Source organism: Colletotrichum aenigma, assembly GCF_013390185.1.
Source record: "Colletotrichum aenigma strain Cg56 chromosome Unknown KSG_Cg56_contig04, whole genome shotgun sequence".
NCBI lineage: Eukaryota > Fungi > Ascomycota > Sordariomycetes > Glomerellales > Glomerellaceae > Colletotrichum > Colletotrichum aenigma.
In genome coordinates this window covers 2,651,938-2,670,037 of record NW_023500910.1, presented here as the reverse complement: position 1 = coordinate 2,670,037, position 18,100 = coordinate 2,651,938, and the positions used below count along the sequence as shown (strand labels likewise).

Here is an 18,100-nt window from a genome sequence, read left to right as displayed (position 1 = left end):
CGCTACCTGTTAGCGAACAAGCTGATTCAAGACAACGTTCGGCTGATGTTGACCGTTGAAGAAGGCGGCAGAAACAATGGGGGGCAAGCTGTCAACGGTTGCGCTAATACGGAGGTGGAAATAGCTGCAAGGTTTCGGCTTGTTGGGGCCGGCGGCAACGGCTCGTCGCAAGAAGTGCTATAGGCCAAGTGGCTGAATCGAATAGCACGCTTCTAGCCTTGCATCAATGAGACAGTCGTTCGCGACCTGCGTGCTTGGCCTGCTTCGTTGAGTTGAGGTCACTGGCTGCGCCCTTGCGACCCTGCTTTTTTGTAAAGAATCAAAAATGACGCCAAGAAAAACAGTGGTTGCTAGTCGTACGAATCAGAGCCAATATCAAGACTGCAAACGGGATAACAGATTTCAAGACCAGAACGAGCAATAGAAGAGTAGTTTGCATTATCTAGGCAGTCTACTTCGCCATTTCTGAGGCCATCAGATCCAAGCCTGTTCACAAGAGATACCGGGGCTGTCCGTCTTCCTCCGATTATTTCTTATTTATTATCCAGGGCCAGCCCAGCATCATTATTTCGCAACGTTCCCCGCTTCACAAATCGTAACCAGTCTACATCAGCCGGCGTCTCCTCACATTTCTTTCTTGCTCCAGGTCCGAATCATCATCATCTCGGCGACAACGGCGAGAACGGCGTTGCTCATCGTGCTCAACTCCCTGGTCCGCCTCGCCTTCTTCGATATCCTGTACAGCTTCGACAGGTCGTGCCATCTCCTGAAGCCTGTCAGCTGCTCTCCTCAGCCTCATCTCTGACTTTTCGAGGGCCTCCATGGTTGCGTCGAGAATGTCAGCAGCCAAGACGGGTTGCTTGAAGAGGACCCGGCGAAGATGCGTCCTGACGATTTTGAACCGCTTCATTTTATGAGCCACCATATGAGGGATTGATGCCAGGTGAAGGGTGAAGTAGGGGCTCGTTCCTAGGGTCGCATAAAGCTCATCGAGAACGGCAGGCAAGTCGACGTGAAAGAGAGCGTTGCGCACAGCGGCACAGAGCGCGGCTGCAGACTCTGAGAAGAGGTCGATGATATCGAATTGTTGGGCCATTCCGCAGATTCGGGTGGAGTAGAACAGAGAGTGCGGAGTGTTGTCCCACACTTCCTCCTCCCCATCTTCTGCTTGCGTCCCCGCAGCCTGGTATCGGACCTGGTACTCTCCGGAATACAAAAAGGCAAGGACGCGTTCGAAGATCTCCGGTTCCAGCGGCAAATCGACGACGTCGACCCCGAAGAGTTCATCACGAACCTGTAGACTCAGTGTTAGTTTTGGATACGCGGTTAAAAGGTTCGGGAAATGACTTACAGTTGACGACTCGAGAACCAGCTCCTTTAGTTTCTGGCACTGGGAGAAGACAATTGAACGGTGAACCTTGAAGGTCTGCTTGTTCCCCTTTTTGCCAGTGCACACAAGGTGGATGTCAGCGTACATGCCGGTGTTGAGAAGAGAAGACAAGTCGAGGCGGCCCATCTTGATGCTGTATCGATGTGATGATAGTCTTGAGATAGAAAAGCTTGCAAGCAATTTTGAGGCGATGAATCTGCTCTTGAAGTTGAGTCGGTTTTCGAGTTGCCAGCAACTGATCGTATATTGATTGAATCCGCGTAGAAGATGGGAATCGATAATCTTGAGACACTAGGCTAGATGTAGGCTGCCAGCAACCTTGGTGAACGATGTAGGACAGAAACTTCTTGGAGAATTGAGAGTGAGAAAACAGAAAATAAGGGTGGAAGATAGCAGAGAAGAAAATGTGGATAGGTTGAGGGAGAGGTTACTGGGACGGTAGAAAGGAGAGTCGACGAGGTGAGATTTTGCTGGGGATAAAGAGAAGTTTTACAGGCTAGGGCCTTTCTCAAATTCACTGTGGTCTCGAAACTTTTTGAACGGTTATGGGAGGCAAGTGCGATGGAAAATTGAAAAAGGAAAGAGGGCGACATTTGCAACTTTGGTCTTCCTTGAGAGGCATCTCTGAGGTAAACAATTTTGATATTTACGACGATAATGAACTATGATTGCTTATAAGCAGAAGCTGGCGCTTTCTTTCTTTCGGTTTTGTTGTTGCCGTCGTCGGTCGGTCGTCGTCGTCGTCCCAGTCAACAGACATAATGAAGCACCGCCATCCTTCACTTTGCCAACACGTCCCACTTCACTTCCAGGTTGTAAACACCCCAGGAGCTTAGAAAAGGCATCTGGCACCTTCGTATGGAGATGACTTTGCTCCTGACACTTTCAGAGCAGCAACATCTCACCGATCCACCTCTTCTTTCGTCCACTTATGGCACTCATCCACTTCATTCATTCAACATCTCGCGAACCCGAAAGTCTGGAGCAACCCAGGACCTCTCTGACAGCTCCATGATAAAGGACTCCGCAGCCCAACAAGATTGCTCTAATCTACTCTACACCCAGCAAAGATCCAATCTAATCTGGACTGTCAGGGTCGGACTTCAACCTGTCTCCAAGGTATCGTCTTTGGACAATGCGAAGCTCTGAAGAACGAGAGAGACAGTGTGATTTGCCTTCCAAGCTAATACCCAAAAACAGCTGCTAACCTCATGAAGAAAGGCGGCGAACTTTGCCTCTCCCGATCTGCCGCTGCCTTGGAAGCGGTGTTGAGCTTGATGTACTCCGGAAAATACGCACCCTTCGTCTCGCTGCGAGACCTCTACCCCAACTGCCCGGCACGAGTCAATCCGCCTGCCAAAGCTGGCCATTACAGAAACAATTTCGTTCTTAAATACGATTCGATCGGCATGAGCATCACCGTCGAGGTCCTAGAGATAGCCGACCAGAATACATTCGTCTTGTTTGTGCTTAGCCCGCCCTTCGGCTTTTTTACGCCTCTCCTTTGTCTTCGATATCGCTACTGTCGTCGCCATTGTTGGCTTCCTTCATCATCACCTGGTCCATGTGTTGATTAGAATATTTGACATAGCTTACGGGGTATCTATCCGGGTCTACGGTTCCGTCTTCCCTAATCCATTTACAGGTGATGATACACATACAGTGGCTTCCTCTTCCTCCAGCCTTTTGACCATATCAATCACTGCTTTCAAGTTTTGATGATCACCCCACTTATCGCTTGCGATATAATCCTCCACCTCCTCATCAGAAGACCAGTGCAGTGCCCCATTATGGGCCATCTCCTGGTGTATAGGCTTTACAACCTCATTGCCTAGCATGGGCTCGGCGAACGCCCGGAACGCTCGTACTGCCCTCTCCAGACGCTCCATATCGGCAAGTGACAGACCGCCTAACGCCGTCGTCACCGCGGGTAGCCACTCGTTGGTAACCCATTGAAGAAGCAATAGCATCTCCTCGTAGTCGCCGACAAAGGCTAGCGTGCGCATATAGTTGTTGATGTGAGACGCTGTGACGAGCCGGTTCACCTTTGGCTTGGCAATTGGACCAGTGGTCGAGAGTACCCTCCATGCGCTCTTGAGCTTCCTCGTTGCGTCGCACATAACCTCGTATGGTGTATCAGCTGTATTGCAGCTTCGTTTTTGGAAGATGGGAGACAGAGCCGTCTTCCAACACTGGCGGTCTTTGCTGGAGACGAGTTTCGGTGCCTTGGCGGGAGTGCTGTGGAGACTATACAATGACAAGAAGTTTTGACTTTCGCGGTTATTCTCTCTGCGACTGTTCCTCAGAGGCAATAGCCCCGAGCATGCAGCCTTGAGCATCGCTCGAGCATACGAATGAAACATTAACAAGCTCAAACCGCTGTGAGCCTCCGCCCTCTCCATGACCTCTGTAGCCAACAGAAGCACCTCTAAGCCGTTCGTCTTGGTCTTGACGGCACTAAGCATGATATTGGGTCGCGCAAGAGCAACCAATATCGACTCCCAGGGCGCTCTGCTGCTATTCTTTGTCGAGATCCATCCTTGCTGAGCGAGGCGGAACGCATACCGTATGCGGAGAAAGTGTTTCGGATATAACTTGGTCTGGCCTTGCGTGCGATTTGGCTGCAGTTTACAGAGCAATTCAATACACGCATGGAGAATGTCCAGAGGAGGCGTTCTCAGCAGAGATGGTGGAAGGTCCGTGAGAGTCTCCATGCATCGTCGGATATCCCTTTTGAAACCGCCGGATATACCGCTGTAATCGATGTAATCCATCGCATGGGGAATGGTTTCTGCTGTCCTAATGAGAAAAGCTAGTTTTTTGCCTTTGATGACAATGCCCATCTTGAACATCTCGTGCGTCAGAGCACGTATAGTGGGCGGGCGTACTCTAGCTTTTTCGAAATCGGTAAGGTTTCTGTCGTCAAACGGAGAAACTTCTCGGCCGTCACCTGGCAGGTTGTTGTGATCCAGATCAGCTGGCTTGGCGGCGATCTTGACAATCAGCTCCCAGTACACTTGCCAGTTGGGTTCCATGTTGGCCTCTGGAGGGTTCTTGAATATAGCCCATGCCTCCTGTGAGTTCCGAGTGGTCCGAATAAGTGCTGCCCAAGCTGCTTGATCGTAGTGGATACGGCGAGGGTAATTGGCTCTGGTCTGGACGGTAGGCGAACCATCTGGGGCTCTGCCACCTAGGATATCGGTGACGTCGTCTACTGGTTGCTTGGCGTAGCCGGCTTCTTGCATCATCATGCCGGCCTTGACGACTCTGCTCAAATAGTCCTCAGCATTGGCCTTTTCTTCCATGCCATCTCGCAAGATTCGATAGGGAGGCCACGAGCTGGCAAGGGCACTGGCCGTGTCCCGTTCGGTGACGGTCTTTGGTAGCATGAGCAGGATTTGCCGGATTGCCCGGTAGCTCTGGCGCTCAATGATCAAAGGTCGTGGCAGGCCGGAAGACAGAGACAACAATGCTGTGATGGCTTTCCAGTTGCAAGTCGCGCGGTCGTATGGCTTTTCCGCTGCGGGTTCGGAGACAGCTTGTAAGGCGGCATTGAAAACGCGACACTGCATATTGTAGGTCTTATCTTGGCGCATCTGCCTTGTGCGTGATTTTGTCAATGGAAGACCACTGATGTAGGATACTGCTAGATTAGCTATTTCAGGTAGAATGTCGGGCTGGAGCCTGGCCGCGTGATAGCCTAGCTTCTGAAGCAAGATGCAGAACAGGGCAGAATGCATTCCCAGCTCGTGAGAGTCTGGTGCGCCAGGGCTTTCCTGTTGTTTGCCGGAGTACCATTCTTTGCAATACTCTAAAAGCCCCCAGAGTGACTCTCGATCTGAGAAATACGGCCTACTGCTGAGTAGGTAGAAAAGAACAAACAGCGGTTTGTGATGCTCCTTGCTCAGAAAGTCTCGTACTCTCTCGTCCGCATCTTCGACAACGAGTATTTTTGTCCAGTGGGTGACTTCTCCAACGATATACCCCCTACGTTCCAAGAGCCTGGGCATAGCCTCCCAGTCGGGGCTGTACAGGCGGGCATGGATGCGCGGGTCAAGTTTGGGAATTTTTCGCAGGACTAGCTGGGCCGTGATGATGCTGAGCGAAGATTGCCTTAAAGAGGCCAGAAGGAGAAGGTCGGCTAGTTGTGCGTCGGACAGGGTTTGGTTCGGGTTACGGTACAGTTCGAGGGCGCCGGCGAGGAGCAGTTCTTGGGAAAATGAGCGCTCGCCGGCAACGATGGGCTTGTAGACCGACTCTAATGAGCGTTGGTGGTGATCGTCTTGTTGTATTATGCGCTCAAGTTGCGGAACTTGGCTGACGGCGGCGGTCTGGGTGGATCGGATGTCATGGCATCGGCAGAGGTGCTGAGTCTTGTTAGCTATGGCAGGGGAAGCTTCTTGGGAACACCCACAGCTCGCCAGGTAAGAACCGATGACCATCGGCCCTTGGTCAGGACAAAAGGGTATGATCTGGAGATGGGAGACAGCCGCATTGCCCCATCTTCGCTGACAGGCTTGAGAAATCCCACGATTGAGATGCAGTGAGCCTGGCTGGTTGGCAAGTAGGTCGCAAGAGGTTGTTAATGCCGATATGTCGCTGCGTCGCCGCCGGACGAACTTTTGTGATCACGTGCTGATAAGATAACCACCCGCATCGGCAGTTAACGGCAGCTCTGACTTTGAGGACTGTCCTCGCCCAAGCCACGACCGATCATTGTGTGTCTTGGGTGTCCGAAAGGCCCATTCAATGGCGTCAAAAGTTTCAAAATGCGGCCATGCTATCTCACCATAGCGTCGTGCCTCAACCGTGGCTTCCACACCGCGCGTTTCACGCCCCGCCCGCAGCGATACTTCCACCTAACGACTCCAACAAGCCAACCTCGAAAGCGTAACTTTTTTACTTCTAACGTCTACCTTTCCCAGAGCACTGGCGAACCGTCTCCGAGGCAGTCGAAACCCGAAAATGGAGAATCATTACTGCCCACGCCTCCGAAGCGCAAAGGCGTTCGTTCTGCTGGCGCAAAGAACTCTCTACGTCGGGTGGCCATCATCGCTCAACGGCCAGCGCAACGCAGTGGTGGCGCCCTACCTGGAGAGTCCGTCGATGCATCTGCCTCGACCCTGATCAGCGCCGTCTGCGTTTCCGAGTCTTTCGATATGGGGTTGGTGCTAGATACATTACGGGCGCATGGGTTCGATATCGACCCAGACCAGAGCGGATTCGAGGCAAGTGAGGTTGTACATGCCCGCGGTGTAAATGGAGGCGACATCTTTGTATTCCCTTCTGGAACGATCGTGACCTGGGCGCTGCCTCCTGATGTCGTCACTAAACAATTGCTCGGCGCGGCGGAAACGCCGTTGAAGCCGGCTCTGCGGGAGGTCGAGGACCTGGAGTATGTTGCCGACTCGTCGAGGGAAACGAGCGGCATGAAGGGTGACATTGTGGTACTTGGGACGAAGCTTGAAGAGAGGGATGGCGATAGACTGGACACGACGCTGGCCAAGATTGCCTTCTCTTCGGGGTTAGCGAGGAGCACCAAGCTGGCCGTTCTCGAAACAGCCTTGACGGCGTACTTTGAGAGTACCAGGAAAATCCCGTCGCTGCTGTCAAAGGGCTCTGGGCTACCCCTCAGAAGGAAGTTTATCTTGCAGAAGACGGGCGAGTTGTTGAGTCTGCGCGCGCGGCTCAACCACTACTCGGAGCTGACGGACTCCCTCCCGGACATTTTCTGGGACAGCCGTGCCGAACTAGGTCTAGAAGGGTACTACGAGCAGGTCGGACGAGCGCTTGACGTAAACGTGCGGATTCGAACGTTGAACCAGAAGATGGACTATGCGCAGGAGATTGCGAGCGTGCTACGAGAGATGTCCAGTGAGCAGCACAGCACAAGACTGGAGTGGATCATCATCATCCTCATTACTGTCGAAGTCGTCTTTGAGCTGAGGCGGATTGTGTTGGAGTGGAAGGAGGAGCATGCACTTGAGCTTGAGAACGCCGGGAAGAAGTAAGGAGGGGGGAATGAACCAAAGATACCCAACTCAATCGATTTTCATCTGAATGCATATGCCAATCTCTTTTTCTATACGTTGCATGGTCGAGTATCGATTACAATCCCACCAACCTTGACTTTGCATCACCACCTCAGCTCTAGCTAGACCTGTGCCTTCCATTATTACCTAGGTAGGTAGATGGGTGGGCCAGCCCGGCTGGTAAAGTCACTGCAGCACAGCAGCCGCCAGGTACCCGCGACCACCCTGCACGAACCCGTACCTCCACGCCTTATCTCATTGGCCAATCCTGCTGCAGGAACGCTGGGCAAACTCCACAGCAGGGTCGCGCTTGCCAAAGTTTTCAATCGCAAAGCGGGATTGGCCGCCTTCTCCGCAATTATTCTTCAATGTCAACACACTACAGGCATTCTTCAAAAAAGCACTTCGACTTCGACAAGTCAAGTTGATGCGTAACAAAACCAGCCTTTCTCTTTCCATATTTACGGACCACTTCAATTTCACAAGGCCTTTTCCCTCAGGGCAAGCGCGATATTTTTATTCGTCGCTTGCCTCTCTTTCTGGCTCACTTCTTCAGCTTGGCACCACGACCTTATCCGTACCATCAACTTTCAAATCGTCAACCTAGCACCAACAGCTTTGAAGCGCGCCCGGACCCAACCCAACCTCCCAATTCTCATCGTTCCCCACACAAATCACTGTTACCAAGCACGATTTATCGAGAAACAGTGTATAAGTGCACATTCTCACAACGTCTACGGCACATAACGCGCTAGCGCCTGCCGCGTGCGCGTGCGGGTGTACTTACTTCCTAAGCCACTCCAACTTACCGAATGGGAAGAATGAGCATTCACTATGCCAGGTCAGCCCCATCCTTTCATTGTGTCCATGTCAGTTTCTAACCTAGTGCAGGTCCTATTGAAGACTACGAGGACGAGCTTGGGAATATGTGGGCTGCGGATTACGATGAAGGCCAAGACTGGGAAGCCGCCGATGATCTCGCTAAGATCGAGAACCGCGAAATCCTGCAAATCTCAGAGAACCCGGTTATCGCCAACCCGTCGGAGGACGCGCCTGCCCAGCAAGAGTTTCATAGGGACGCGCAGACCGTCTTCCTGCCGCCAGATTTTCAACCAGTCACGAACATCTCCGTTGACCTCCCGGCAAGCACTCTCATCTCGCCGCGGTACCTTTATCAGGGTCAGGAGCTCCCGGCTCCGGTTGATCGGGAGTTCAGAGTCGTCCAGAAGTTACTAGAGGAGCATCGGCGAACAAGTAAAGGAGGGGACGACTTCATTGACATTGAACTCGACCAATTCACCGTATTTACCGAACCGTACATGGGTGGGCTCACAGAGGCCTACAAGAAGATGCAATATCCAGGAGAGATGCGACCACTCCAACACCTTTCAATCAAAATTGGCTGCAAAGTCATGTTCGCGGCTGGAGTCTTGTCAGTTGGCGACGCTCGGTACTTTGTACCCAAAATTCTTTTGAAAAGCTACCTATCGGAAACTATGGCCTGTCTGAGAGTACGGTTGGTCAGGAGATATGGATCCAGTCACAGATGAACACCAAGTATAAGGAGGGTGTTTATTACCGTCTGAAATCCCCTTCGCCAGAGTACAGAAGATTTCACATGGGTTTCATGTGGCTGGCAGACCTTTCGAAGCATGTCGTCGACTACCTCTCCGCCGCGGTAGATGCTGGACGTCGCGTGTTGTTCAGAGAGTTCCGATCTGATTTCAGTGCATGGCTTTTAAAGCACCACGGGGCTTCTGAGGCATTCACTCGCTGGCGACAACAGCTACCAGGGAACGACTTCCGCACAGCAATTGTGGCCAATCTGGACTTTATCTACAAGGAGGTTCATGGCGTTCTCGGTCAGCAAAAGACCAAGTCCATCTATATGTGGAAAGAGATTCCCCTACCCACGCCGAGCAAGACGCCATCAACCCCAACAAGCGGTGCATCCTTTCCAGCACCAGAAAAGGCGTTCGGTAAGACCGTCGTCACGCCATATATATATGAACTCTTCAACCAACTACCCTGCGGCTTCATGATGGAGGCCTTAGCGCCGAGCCCTCGAGCTGACCACTTGCGGAGTAATCTCACAAGCGCCTACAACTTGGAGTCATCGCCAGTCCCCCATACACTTGCTCATCAGGTATATGAGGAGAGGAGTGCTAAAGAGGTCTGTGTCGGCGATGTCATTTCTACGACAAGGGATGCTGACGGCAGCTCTCAGTGGGCTAGAGAGGTTGCTCCTGGCTTTCGCGATGTCGACCGGTGGTTTGGACTTGTGCAAGAAGTTCACAAGTTGAGGGATGGCAAGCGGTGTTTTGATGTCATCTGGCTGTACAGACCCGTGGACACTCTGTGTGGTACTATGAAGTATCCTTGGAATAATGAGTTGTTCCTCTCGAACCACTGCTCTTGTGGGGATGGATGTCCTAAGATCAAAGAGAGCGAGGTTCTCTCTATTCATGATATCCACTGGGGAGGCGCGGCAGGCACCAACGCAGAGTTCTTTTGCCGACAAACATACCTCACCAAATTGACGACACAACGATGGGTTACGTTTCAGCAGAGCCATCTTCGTTGCAACCATGAGGCCGAGGCGTTTACCTATAAGATGCGATAGTCTTCTCATCAGCCCCGAGAAGCTTGATAATCTAGCTGAGCCTTATGAACTGGTCTCAGCTCCAGACGAGGAAAACGTTGTCACACTCAGACGTCTATATCGAAGAGGTCATCTGGAACCCAAATCGCATGCTCCACGGAACGAACTTGTCTACAGCAACGACACGATTTCAATGAGTGCCGATCGCATTTACGGCAGATGTCTCGTGCGCTATTTCAGACACGACGAGCCTATTTCACCCCCGTATAACCGGAACGGTGTCGGAAATGCCTTCTTTATTACGCACCATCTGGATCCATCAGGTCAGATCATCCGTATGGATGATGCACCTCCCACTCTGAGGCAGGGCTTCAATCCCTTGAGGCCGATTCCTAAGCTTCGAGGGGTTGATCTGTTTTGCGGAGGCGGTAACTTTGGACGTGGTCTCGAGGGGGGGGGGGCTATCGAGATGAAATGGGCGAATGATTACAATGAACTTGCTGTTCACACGTACATGGCCAACACCCTCAGCGAGGTTCATCCTTTTATCGGTTCTATTGACGATCTGCAGAGACTTGCATTGGAAGGCAAATTCAGCGATAAGGTTCCAAACATTGGTGCAGTGGACTTTGTATCTGCTGGAAGCCCATGCCCCGGATTTTCTCGCTTGACTAACGACAAAAACAAGCCAAAGCTGCGCAAAGACCAGTCACTCGTTGCTGCCTTCGCCTCTTTCGTTGATACCTACCGGCCTAAGTATGGCCTCTTGGAGAACGTCTTGGAGATCGTACAGCCATGCGGAAAAAAGGATGAAGATGTTTTCTGCCAACTGATCTGTGCCTTGGTTGGGCTTGGATATCAAACACACTTCTTTCTACTAGATGCATGGCCTTATGGCTCACCGCAGAGCCGAAGCCGTGTGTTCCTCTGTTTTGCAGCCCCAGGCCACAGACTCCCAGAGCTACCTCTTCATTCGCATTCACACTATCAGCCAGTCCCTCGTTGGAAGACCCTTGGCAAGTTGCCCAATAATGAGCCGATGGGTGAGCAGCTGGTGATGCCTACGCCCTTCAACTTTATTGGATCCGAAGAGGCAACTGCAGACCTACCGAATATCGTCGACGGTAAAGTTGATATCTGCATCCCCTTCCCAGACCACCGTCTTGCACATGGGTACACGAAATACCTTCGGAACCAACTGAGCGTCATTCCTACTCACCCTTATGGCATGAGCTTCATGACTACCTGGGACAATGGCCATGGTATTATGACGAAAGCGGAGAGAGACTTCTTCCCCGCGAAGGGCGACAGGGTCACACAAGCATCCTCGCCTGCGTGGGGCAGGTGCTTCCCTCAGAAGGTTATGCAAACGGTGACAGCAGCCCCTTCTCCAGCAGACGCGCGACTCGGCAGGATCCTGCACTGGAACCAGAATCGAATTTTGACGGTTATGGAAGCTCGGCGCGCCCAAGGATTCTTGGACCATGAAGTTATTCTGGGACAGCCCAAAGACCAGTGGAGAGTGGTTGGAAACAGTGTCGCGAGAGAGGTGTCTCTAGCTCTGGGGCTGTCTTTTCGAGAAGCCTGGCTCGGCTCTCTGGTCGATGGGGATGAGGCTGACTCTACGCTGGATCAACAACCGATACTCAACGACATGGATATCGCACAACTGAGCACACCGCCTGGGCTAAGTTCTAGGAGCACCAGGGGTGCTGGTGCCGATACTCTGGGCTCTTCGCGTCCACTGAAGCGGCCTCTCGAGAGCACCTTAGAAGCGCAGTTGTTTGTGTCCAAGATGGCTAAGACCAGTGCAGACGGCGAGTGATACGCAGCAAAGGGTTATGAATGGTGTCTTGGGCTAGAGAAGGACAAAGTATCTGGACAGACAGGCTTGGGGAGATGACTTTCTGGAGAGGGTTTGCAAAAGCATTCGAGATACCCGATTGGAGAACCTACAGAGGAACGCAGAGCGCGGGCAGAATCGCATTAGAGCTAAATATAGAAAGGCTCTCATACATCTGCACTGTGCACGAGATACCAGAAGCAACGAAAATCAGTTGCATGGCATAGACAAAGAATTCTTCACCACGCTGGCTTCTTGTGTGATCCTTCTCGTCTGTAATATGTTTTGAATTGATTGCGATATACTATCTAAAAGGGACGCTATTTTCCCAACCTAGATTACATAGTTGACAGGGGGTGTAAAGCACAGGGTATTAATAATGTTTCTTTCTTATTCGTTCTCGAATGGGCGCTCAGCTCTCTCACTGGCCCTTTGTGACGGTAACTGTCTCCGTCTCCTTCACTGTGACCGTTGCCGTCACGGTCTCCTTCTCCGTGACTGTCATGACGAATCCGAAAGCATCGGGGCTGGCCTTCGCCGCGGGCGCCGTCGGGAGGACTGTCGGGACGGTGGACGGGATCGGGTCAAATGTCAGTGTGCCGGTGACGGTGACAGTGGTGGTCGCAGGTGGTGCAGATGTCTCTACAGATGTTGAGCTGCGTGTGCGACGACGGGTGGAGGTCGACAGTGTCGTTGGCTCCTCTGCAGTCGTCGTGCCCTCTCTTTCTGTGGTAGTTGGTGCCGGGTCGGGCTCAACCGTTCTCGTAACGACGACGGTCGTGGTGAAGCCCGGCGAGGAAGTCTTCTCAGGCGGGGCGACGAGGACCGTAGACGTGGCGGTGGCAATTGGAACCGCTGGGCTTGTAGTCTCTGGGCTGCTCGGCGGAGCCACCTGGATTGTGGACGTGGCGGTGACGACTGGCGTGACAGTCATTGTGACCTCTGATACTGCAGCACTTGTAGAAGATCCCGGGGCAGACACAGCCTCTCCGAGAATGTTGCTCGCGACGGTAGGGTTGTAGCAGCCGACGACGACCCCCTCTGTTGTGTTCATAGGAAGGGCGAAGCATGACTGGTCGTTACCGCAGCTCACGATGTCGAAGGCGCCGTCGGAGCCACATTTTCCGATGTTGCCTCTGACGCAGGCGACTTGGCCGTTACTACAAGCAGACTGCTCGCTGAGGGTGGCGAAGAGGGCATTGAAAGACTTGGCGTTGGCGAGGTTTCTGGCTGCAACCTCTGGGGAGATGGTCGCCGTGGCGGCGGGAAGCGAGGTCTCAATGGTGGGGACGCCGACGTTGGGAGAGCCTGTGACCTTGAGAGTTGCCGATGATGGGGGTATGGTCTGGAGTGGTGTTGTTGATGAAGCCGGGGTATCATGGGATGTGGGGGCGGGCGTAGATGAAGCTTCAGCCTTTGCGGTGGTGCTGAGCACAAGAGAAGTTGATGATGCGACAGTCTGGACGGTTGTCGTTGTAGTCTCGCCAGGGACGGGGAACGCAAAGGACAAAGACGACTGCATCCCATTGGGAGGTCCTCGCGAAGCGCCCTCTTCACCTGCGGCCGTCGTGGGCGGCCCGGTCGGGGTTTCAGTCAGACTGCTTGCTGGCAGGATGGCCGACCCATTTCGAAGGCCTGTTGTCGGATACGGAGGTAGAGCGATAGAGCTGAACATGGGAGGCAGAGTGGCTACAGTGGTCATGGAAGCACCGCCTGATGTTGTTGACGGTACTGATATCGTGCTCAGAGGAGGAGGGAGGAAGACTGCGGTGCTCGACGACTGTACAGCTGTCGTTGAGGGGCCTCGTGTGGCTGCTGATGTGCTTTTCGTGTCGTCGATGGTGCTGAAGACAGGACTTGGTGTAGATCCATCATCCTCTTCCTTTGCCGTTACTGCAGCGGCAGAGGTGGAAAGATGTCTGCGTTCGTGTGAGTAAGGATCGTCGAAGGAGGTTTTGGGGACGTACGTTGACTCTGGTGTACTAGAGGCGACACTGACTGAGATGGTAGAGTTCCAGCCCCTTCCGAAACTGCGACTGATGTTAGTGGAGTTCGACCATTATGCTGTATGTACTGACAGTCTCTCAGCACGTCTTACCGGACCAGCCTGCGTAGTCTGAGATAACAGGAGGAGGAGCAAGACGTCTGCTATGCGAATACTGGAAAGCATTGTGGGAAATGAATGAAAGTCAACCAGTGGGTATGTCTCTTCGTCAAGAAGAGGTATTATGAGTAAATGATATCCACAATGGGATGCACCGCGCTGGACAAAAGAGAGGGGACCTTGCGCGAGAACAAAGATGATGATCAGCGCAGATCAGAAACAGAACGCGAGACAGCAAAGCAGCAGAGGACGTGGAGAAAGAATGGAAGGCAAAACACAAGGAAAGTGAGTAAGGACAGAAGGAAAAGAGCGAAGGGCAGGCGTCAATATGACTAGAGGATACTCGAAGAAGGCTGATGACGGAGTCTCGAACACTGGTTTGAGGCGAGGGGCAGCCCCGTCTTGTATGACTGGCATGGACAGCAAACAGCCTCTCCGGGGTCCAGACTTCTGGGCCTGTCGTGGCCCATTCGAGCAGCCGGGCTGTGAAGCCATTCGAAACAGACCATCGCGAGTTGGCAAGGCGAATGGAGCAGTCTAGATGAGCCCCGACAGCTTGGGGGATTTTCGTCCAATCCATTGCGCTGCTCCGGATCCGGTGGCCAGGGTTGAGCTGCGGATGAGGTGCCGTCATTGCGACTTGGAGAAGCGTTGTTTTGTTAAGCGCCTCTGGCAAATACGAGAAGAAAAAAAAACGAAGTGTTCTTGGGGAGAAATGGGAGAGTGTTTCTTGTCAAGTCGACTGCAGACGCGCGGGAAGTTATTATTGGCAGCCCCCGGATCCCTGCTACGTTCCCGAGAGCTGCGAGCCAATGAATGCCACAGCGCTTACACCACATGGGACAGGCGGCCAGGGGGGGTTGACGGAGTCCAGTCCATCTTGGTGCCATAAAGAGCACCACATGTCTGCATGCTCCTGTTCAGGATTGAAATGTCGACAAAACACTCGTACAATTGATGTGAGCCTGCTAGAGAAAACTTGAATGAGCGTCGACCTTCTTCTACCTTATCTTGCCTTACTCTGACTGGGACGCAATGCACGCGTGTTGGCGGGCGAAGAGCCACTGAAACACACGGGCTGGCCAATTACACAACAGGCCCTGGCCGAAATCAGCATGTGGATCAGCGCTACGACACTGGGATACCTGTCCGGGCCTACCTTGGATAAAAAAGCAGTGCTCATCTGAGGGGGGAAAAGCCTTTAGATTTTGTCAGTCAACGCCATGCATGAGTCGCGTCCCGTCTTCAGCCCTTGAAGAATGCCAGCAGTACAGATCCTTTGGGTGAGCGACCACCCGACTGTGAAGCCATTCCCTTGCAATCAAGGTCAGCGGCCGGCACAGCTGATGGTGGCATCGTGCGATCTTCCACTTTGTGCTCTGGAAATTTGCTAGAATCTCTCATTTCGAAATTTCCAGCTGGGGCGAGAGAAAGCCAGGGAGAGGGGGCTCGCCTCAAAGGTCCTACCTACGTCATTCATGACCGACCAGACTCAACTTCATCAAAATCGGCAGAATAATTCATTGCCGCAATGTGAGAAATCTCTCACCTTCCAATGTCTTATCAGAGTATGATTGACCAAGGCACGTGGCCTCTGCAGCAGCAGCAGCAGTCGTGCCACCTTCCCCTCTGGACCACCCAGCCAAGGCCCAAATGAGGGGAAAACACCATCAAACGACGTCGAAATATGCTTCCTTACCAACGCTGCCGTGGGCACGTTGCACATTGGGTGGCGTCCATTGGGGGCTAGTCCATCATTTCTCCGTCCGCCAAGCCTCACCTCCGCTAGGAAGCGGCTTGGCATGGATCCCGAAGTGCATCGCTGATGATCTGCAACAGGTGACGGGACAATGCATTGTCATCTTTCTGCGAGACATTCAGCAAAGGCCGGCCTCAATTCCGTTATCGATGTCTTGGAAATTCCTCACAGTTGTGGTAGAAGACTAGTGCGTCCTCCCGCTCAAATCATCTGCCACCATTGAATGTGATCCGTCATGCCAAGAGAGCCTGCACCGCTGGCGGACTGCATTCGTCGAATTATTCATGTGCTTTGCATTACATGAAATGAAGCCAAGATGTTCAGAGTCGAGTGCATATATAGCCGAATCATTTGGCCATCACCTTGAGAGGAAATTGGTTCTTGCGACCACCCTGAGGTCCTTGTTGCCCCTCCTTGTCGCGAGAAATTTCTTCGCCCTCTGCATCTTTTCAAATCACACATCCACTGGTCCATGAGCAAATTGCCAAGATGCATACAGCTTCGCTTTCTCTTTTCGCGCTGGCAAATGCCGCGTTGGCCGTAGATGTGAAGAACTTCATCTACATCGTCCCCGATGGATATGGGCCGGCATCCCAAACCATGGCTAGGGACTACGTTTCCTTGATGCAGAATGGCCAGAACGAAGGAGCTCCAGTTAGCATACAACTGGCAGCAGACAAGCTGGTAAGAGCGAACCCATTATCACGAATCCCCCTACTGACGACATCATTGAGGTGATTGGGAATGTCCGCACCCAATCCAGCGATAACTTGATCACAGACTCTGCAGCCTCCGGGACTGCCTTTGCCTGCGGCGTGAAGACATACAACTCTGGTAGGTTGAATGAAAATCATCTTCGAGGGGCATAGCCTAACGAGAACCAGCTATTGGCGTCGACCCTGACGGCAAGCCCGTTGGATCCATTCTTGAGGCTGCCAAGTTCGCGGGCATGAAGACCGGCTTGGTCGTTACAAGCACCGTCACCCACGCTACCCCTGCAAGTCTGTTCTCCCATCCTTGAGGCAAAGTTCGAGACTAAAACAAATCAGGCTATGCCGCTCATGTTGCTAATCGGGGCTCCTACGAAAAGATTGCGGAGCACGAAATAGGGTATAATCACCCGCTCGGCCCAGTTGTCGACGTTCTGCTTGGAGGAGGTCGATGCTTCTTTAAGCCGCAATCAGACTCGACCTCCTGCCGCGAAGATGAAATCGATCTTTTTGGGTTCGCCGAGGAGAATGGATACCACATCATGCAGGATCGTCCTGCTTTTGATGCTCTAAACAAGGGTCTTGGCGACATCGGCATCCCCTACATTGGCCTGTTCAACGATGGTAGGATCACCTGATGTTGGTCCTGACGAGGCTGACATTGTCCAGACCACATGATGTACGAGATTGACAGATCTCGTCAACCCGAGAAAGAGCCCTCTCTTCTCGAGATGGTCGAGACCGCTCTCAATTCCCTCACACAAGGTTCCCAAGACGTGGGATACTTTCTGATGATCGAAGCCTCCCGTATCGATCATGCTGGCCACGCCAACGACCCCGCCGCCCACCTCTTCGACACCGTACACTACAACGAGGTTATGGGCTTCGTCCGGGAATGGATTGACAAGCACCCCGACACGATGCTCATGTCAGCCGCGGACCACGAGTGCGGTGGTCTTACGCTAAACGGCTTTAACCCTCTTCCCATGGCCAATGTTAACGCCTCCACTCAAGCTCTCATGAAGGTTTGGGAAGCGTACACCGGCTCTGACAAGAAGTCTTTCCTCGTCAGCGAGATCTTGCCCGAATATGGTCTTGCCGACGCCAAAGATGCCGAGATCAATACTCTCCTCGAATCGAGCGATCTGAGTTCTGATCTTGGACGGCTGCTCTCTAGCAGGTCTGGTGTTCACTGGTCCACGGGCGGACATACGGCCACGGATGTCACTCTGTACGGCTATGGTGCCGGCGATAACGGTCGTGCAATCAGGGCCGACATGGCTGGTAATTGGGACAACACCCAGCTGCCCAGGTATATCGAGAAGGTCCTTGACATCGATATGAACGAGATCACAACCCTACTCCGGGCCAACGGCACTGGCTGGACCGAAGTCAAATCCAAGCTGCGTAAGCGTTTTGATGAGCACATTGACGGTCACAACCATGGTCACTGATGTTTGTGTATGGATGAAGGAGAACCTGTACATTCCAAGTCTCCATTCTGGACAGTAGTTTTGGTTGTTGCCATAATATCTATGCCTGCTACTGCAGCCTTTTGCCATTTTCTACGACAGGTACTAACCCCTTTGCCAAAGCCTACCAACGCCTTCATAATGCTCAACACCTCATCTGCGTCATAACTTCTAACCACGTGCAACGT

The 18,100-nt window shown here is 52.7% G+C and overlaps 7 protein-coding genes across 7 annotated transcripts; 4 read left to right on the top strand and 3 right to left on the bottom strand.

Moving 5' to 3' along the window:
• Window positions 1-624: 624 nt before the first annotated feature.
• CGCA056_v006604 (uncharacterized protein) lies at window positions 625-1,516 on the bottom strand (the record flags this gene model as incomplete). The annotated part of the gene is made up of 3 exons (XM_037321853.1): window positions 625-766; window positions 807-1,294; window positions 1,352-1,516. 3 exons carry the CDS (start codon window positions 1,514-1,516, stop codon window positions 625-627), a joined length of 795 nt encoding a protein of 264 aa, XP_037179191.1.
• A 1,365-nt stretch (window positions 1,517-2,881) lies between these two features.
• CGCA056_v006603 (uncharacterized protein) lies at window positions 2,882-5,885 on the bottom strand (the record flags this gene model as incomplete). The annotated part of the gene is made up of 3 exons (XM_037321852.1): window positions 2,882-2,947; window positions 3,052-5,757; window positions 5,805-5,885. 3 exons carry the CDS (start codon window positions 5,883-5,885, stop codon window positions 2,882-2,884), a joined length of 2,853 nt encoding a protein of 950 aa, XP_037179192.1.
• A 274-nt stretch (window positions 5,886-6,159) lies between these two features.
• MRX10 (MIOREX complex component 10) lies at window positions 6,160-7,401 on the top strand (the record flags this gene model as incomplete). The annotated part of the gene is made up of 1 exon (XM_037321851.1): window positions 6,160-7,401. One exon carries the CDS (start codon window positions 6,160-6,162, stop codon window positions 7,399-7,401), a length of 1,242 nt encoding a protein of 413 aa, XP_037179193.1.
• Window positions 7,402-8,256: 855 nt separating this feature from the next.
• CGCA056_v006601 (uncharacterized protein) lies at window positions 8,257-10,045 on the top strand (the record flags this gene model as incomplete). The annotated part of the gene is made up of 3 exons (XM_037321850.1): window positions 8,257-8,263; window positions 8,314-8,879; window positions 8,948-10,045. 3 exons carry the CDS (start codon window positions 8,257-8,259, stop codon window positions 10,043-10,045), a joined length of 1,671 nt encoding a protein of 556 aa, XP_037179194.1.
• Window positions 10,046-10,538: 493 nt separating this feature from the next.
• On the top strand, window positions 10,539-11,849 carry MET3-1 (DNA (cytosine-5)-methyltransferase 3; the record flags this gene model as incomplete). Its single annotated transcript, XM_037321849.1, has 1 exon — window positions 10,539-11,849. The coding sequence occupies one exon, from the start codon at window positions 10,539-10,541 to the stop codon at window positions 11,847-11,849; it is 1,311 nt and encodes a 436-aa protein (XP_037179195.1).
• Window positions 11,850-12,288: 439 nt separating this feature from the next.
• On the bottom strand, window positions 12,289-14,037 carry CGCA056_v006599 (uncharacterized protein; the record flags this gene model as incomplete). Its single annotated transcript, XM_037321848.1, has 3 exons — window positions 12,289-13,786; window positions 13,835-13,897; window positions 13,946-14,037. The coding sequence occupies 3 exons, from the start codon at window positions 14,035-14,037 to the stop codon at window positions 12,289-12,291; spliced, it is 1,653 nt and encodes a 550-aa protein (XP_037179229.1).
• Window positions 14,038-16,219: 2,182 nt separating this feature from the next.
• Window positions 16,220-17,894, top strand: PHO8-1 (Repressible alkaline phosphatase; the record flags this gene model as incomplete). The annotated part of the gene is made up of 5 exons (XM_037321847.1): window positions 16,220-16,414; window positions 16,465-16,564; window positions 16,615-16,731; window positions 16,780-17,064; window positions 17,110-17,894. 5 exons carry the CDS (start codon window positions 16,220-16,222, stop codon window positions 17,892-17,894), a joined length of 1,482 nt encoding a protein of 493 aa, XP_037179230.1.
• Between the last annotated feature and the right edge of the window lie 206 nt (window positions 17,895-18,100).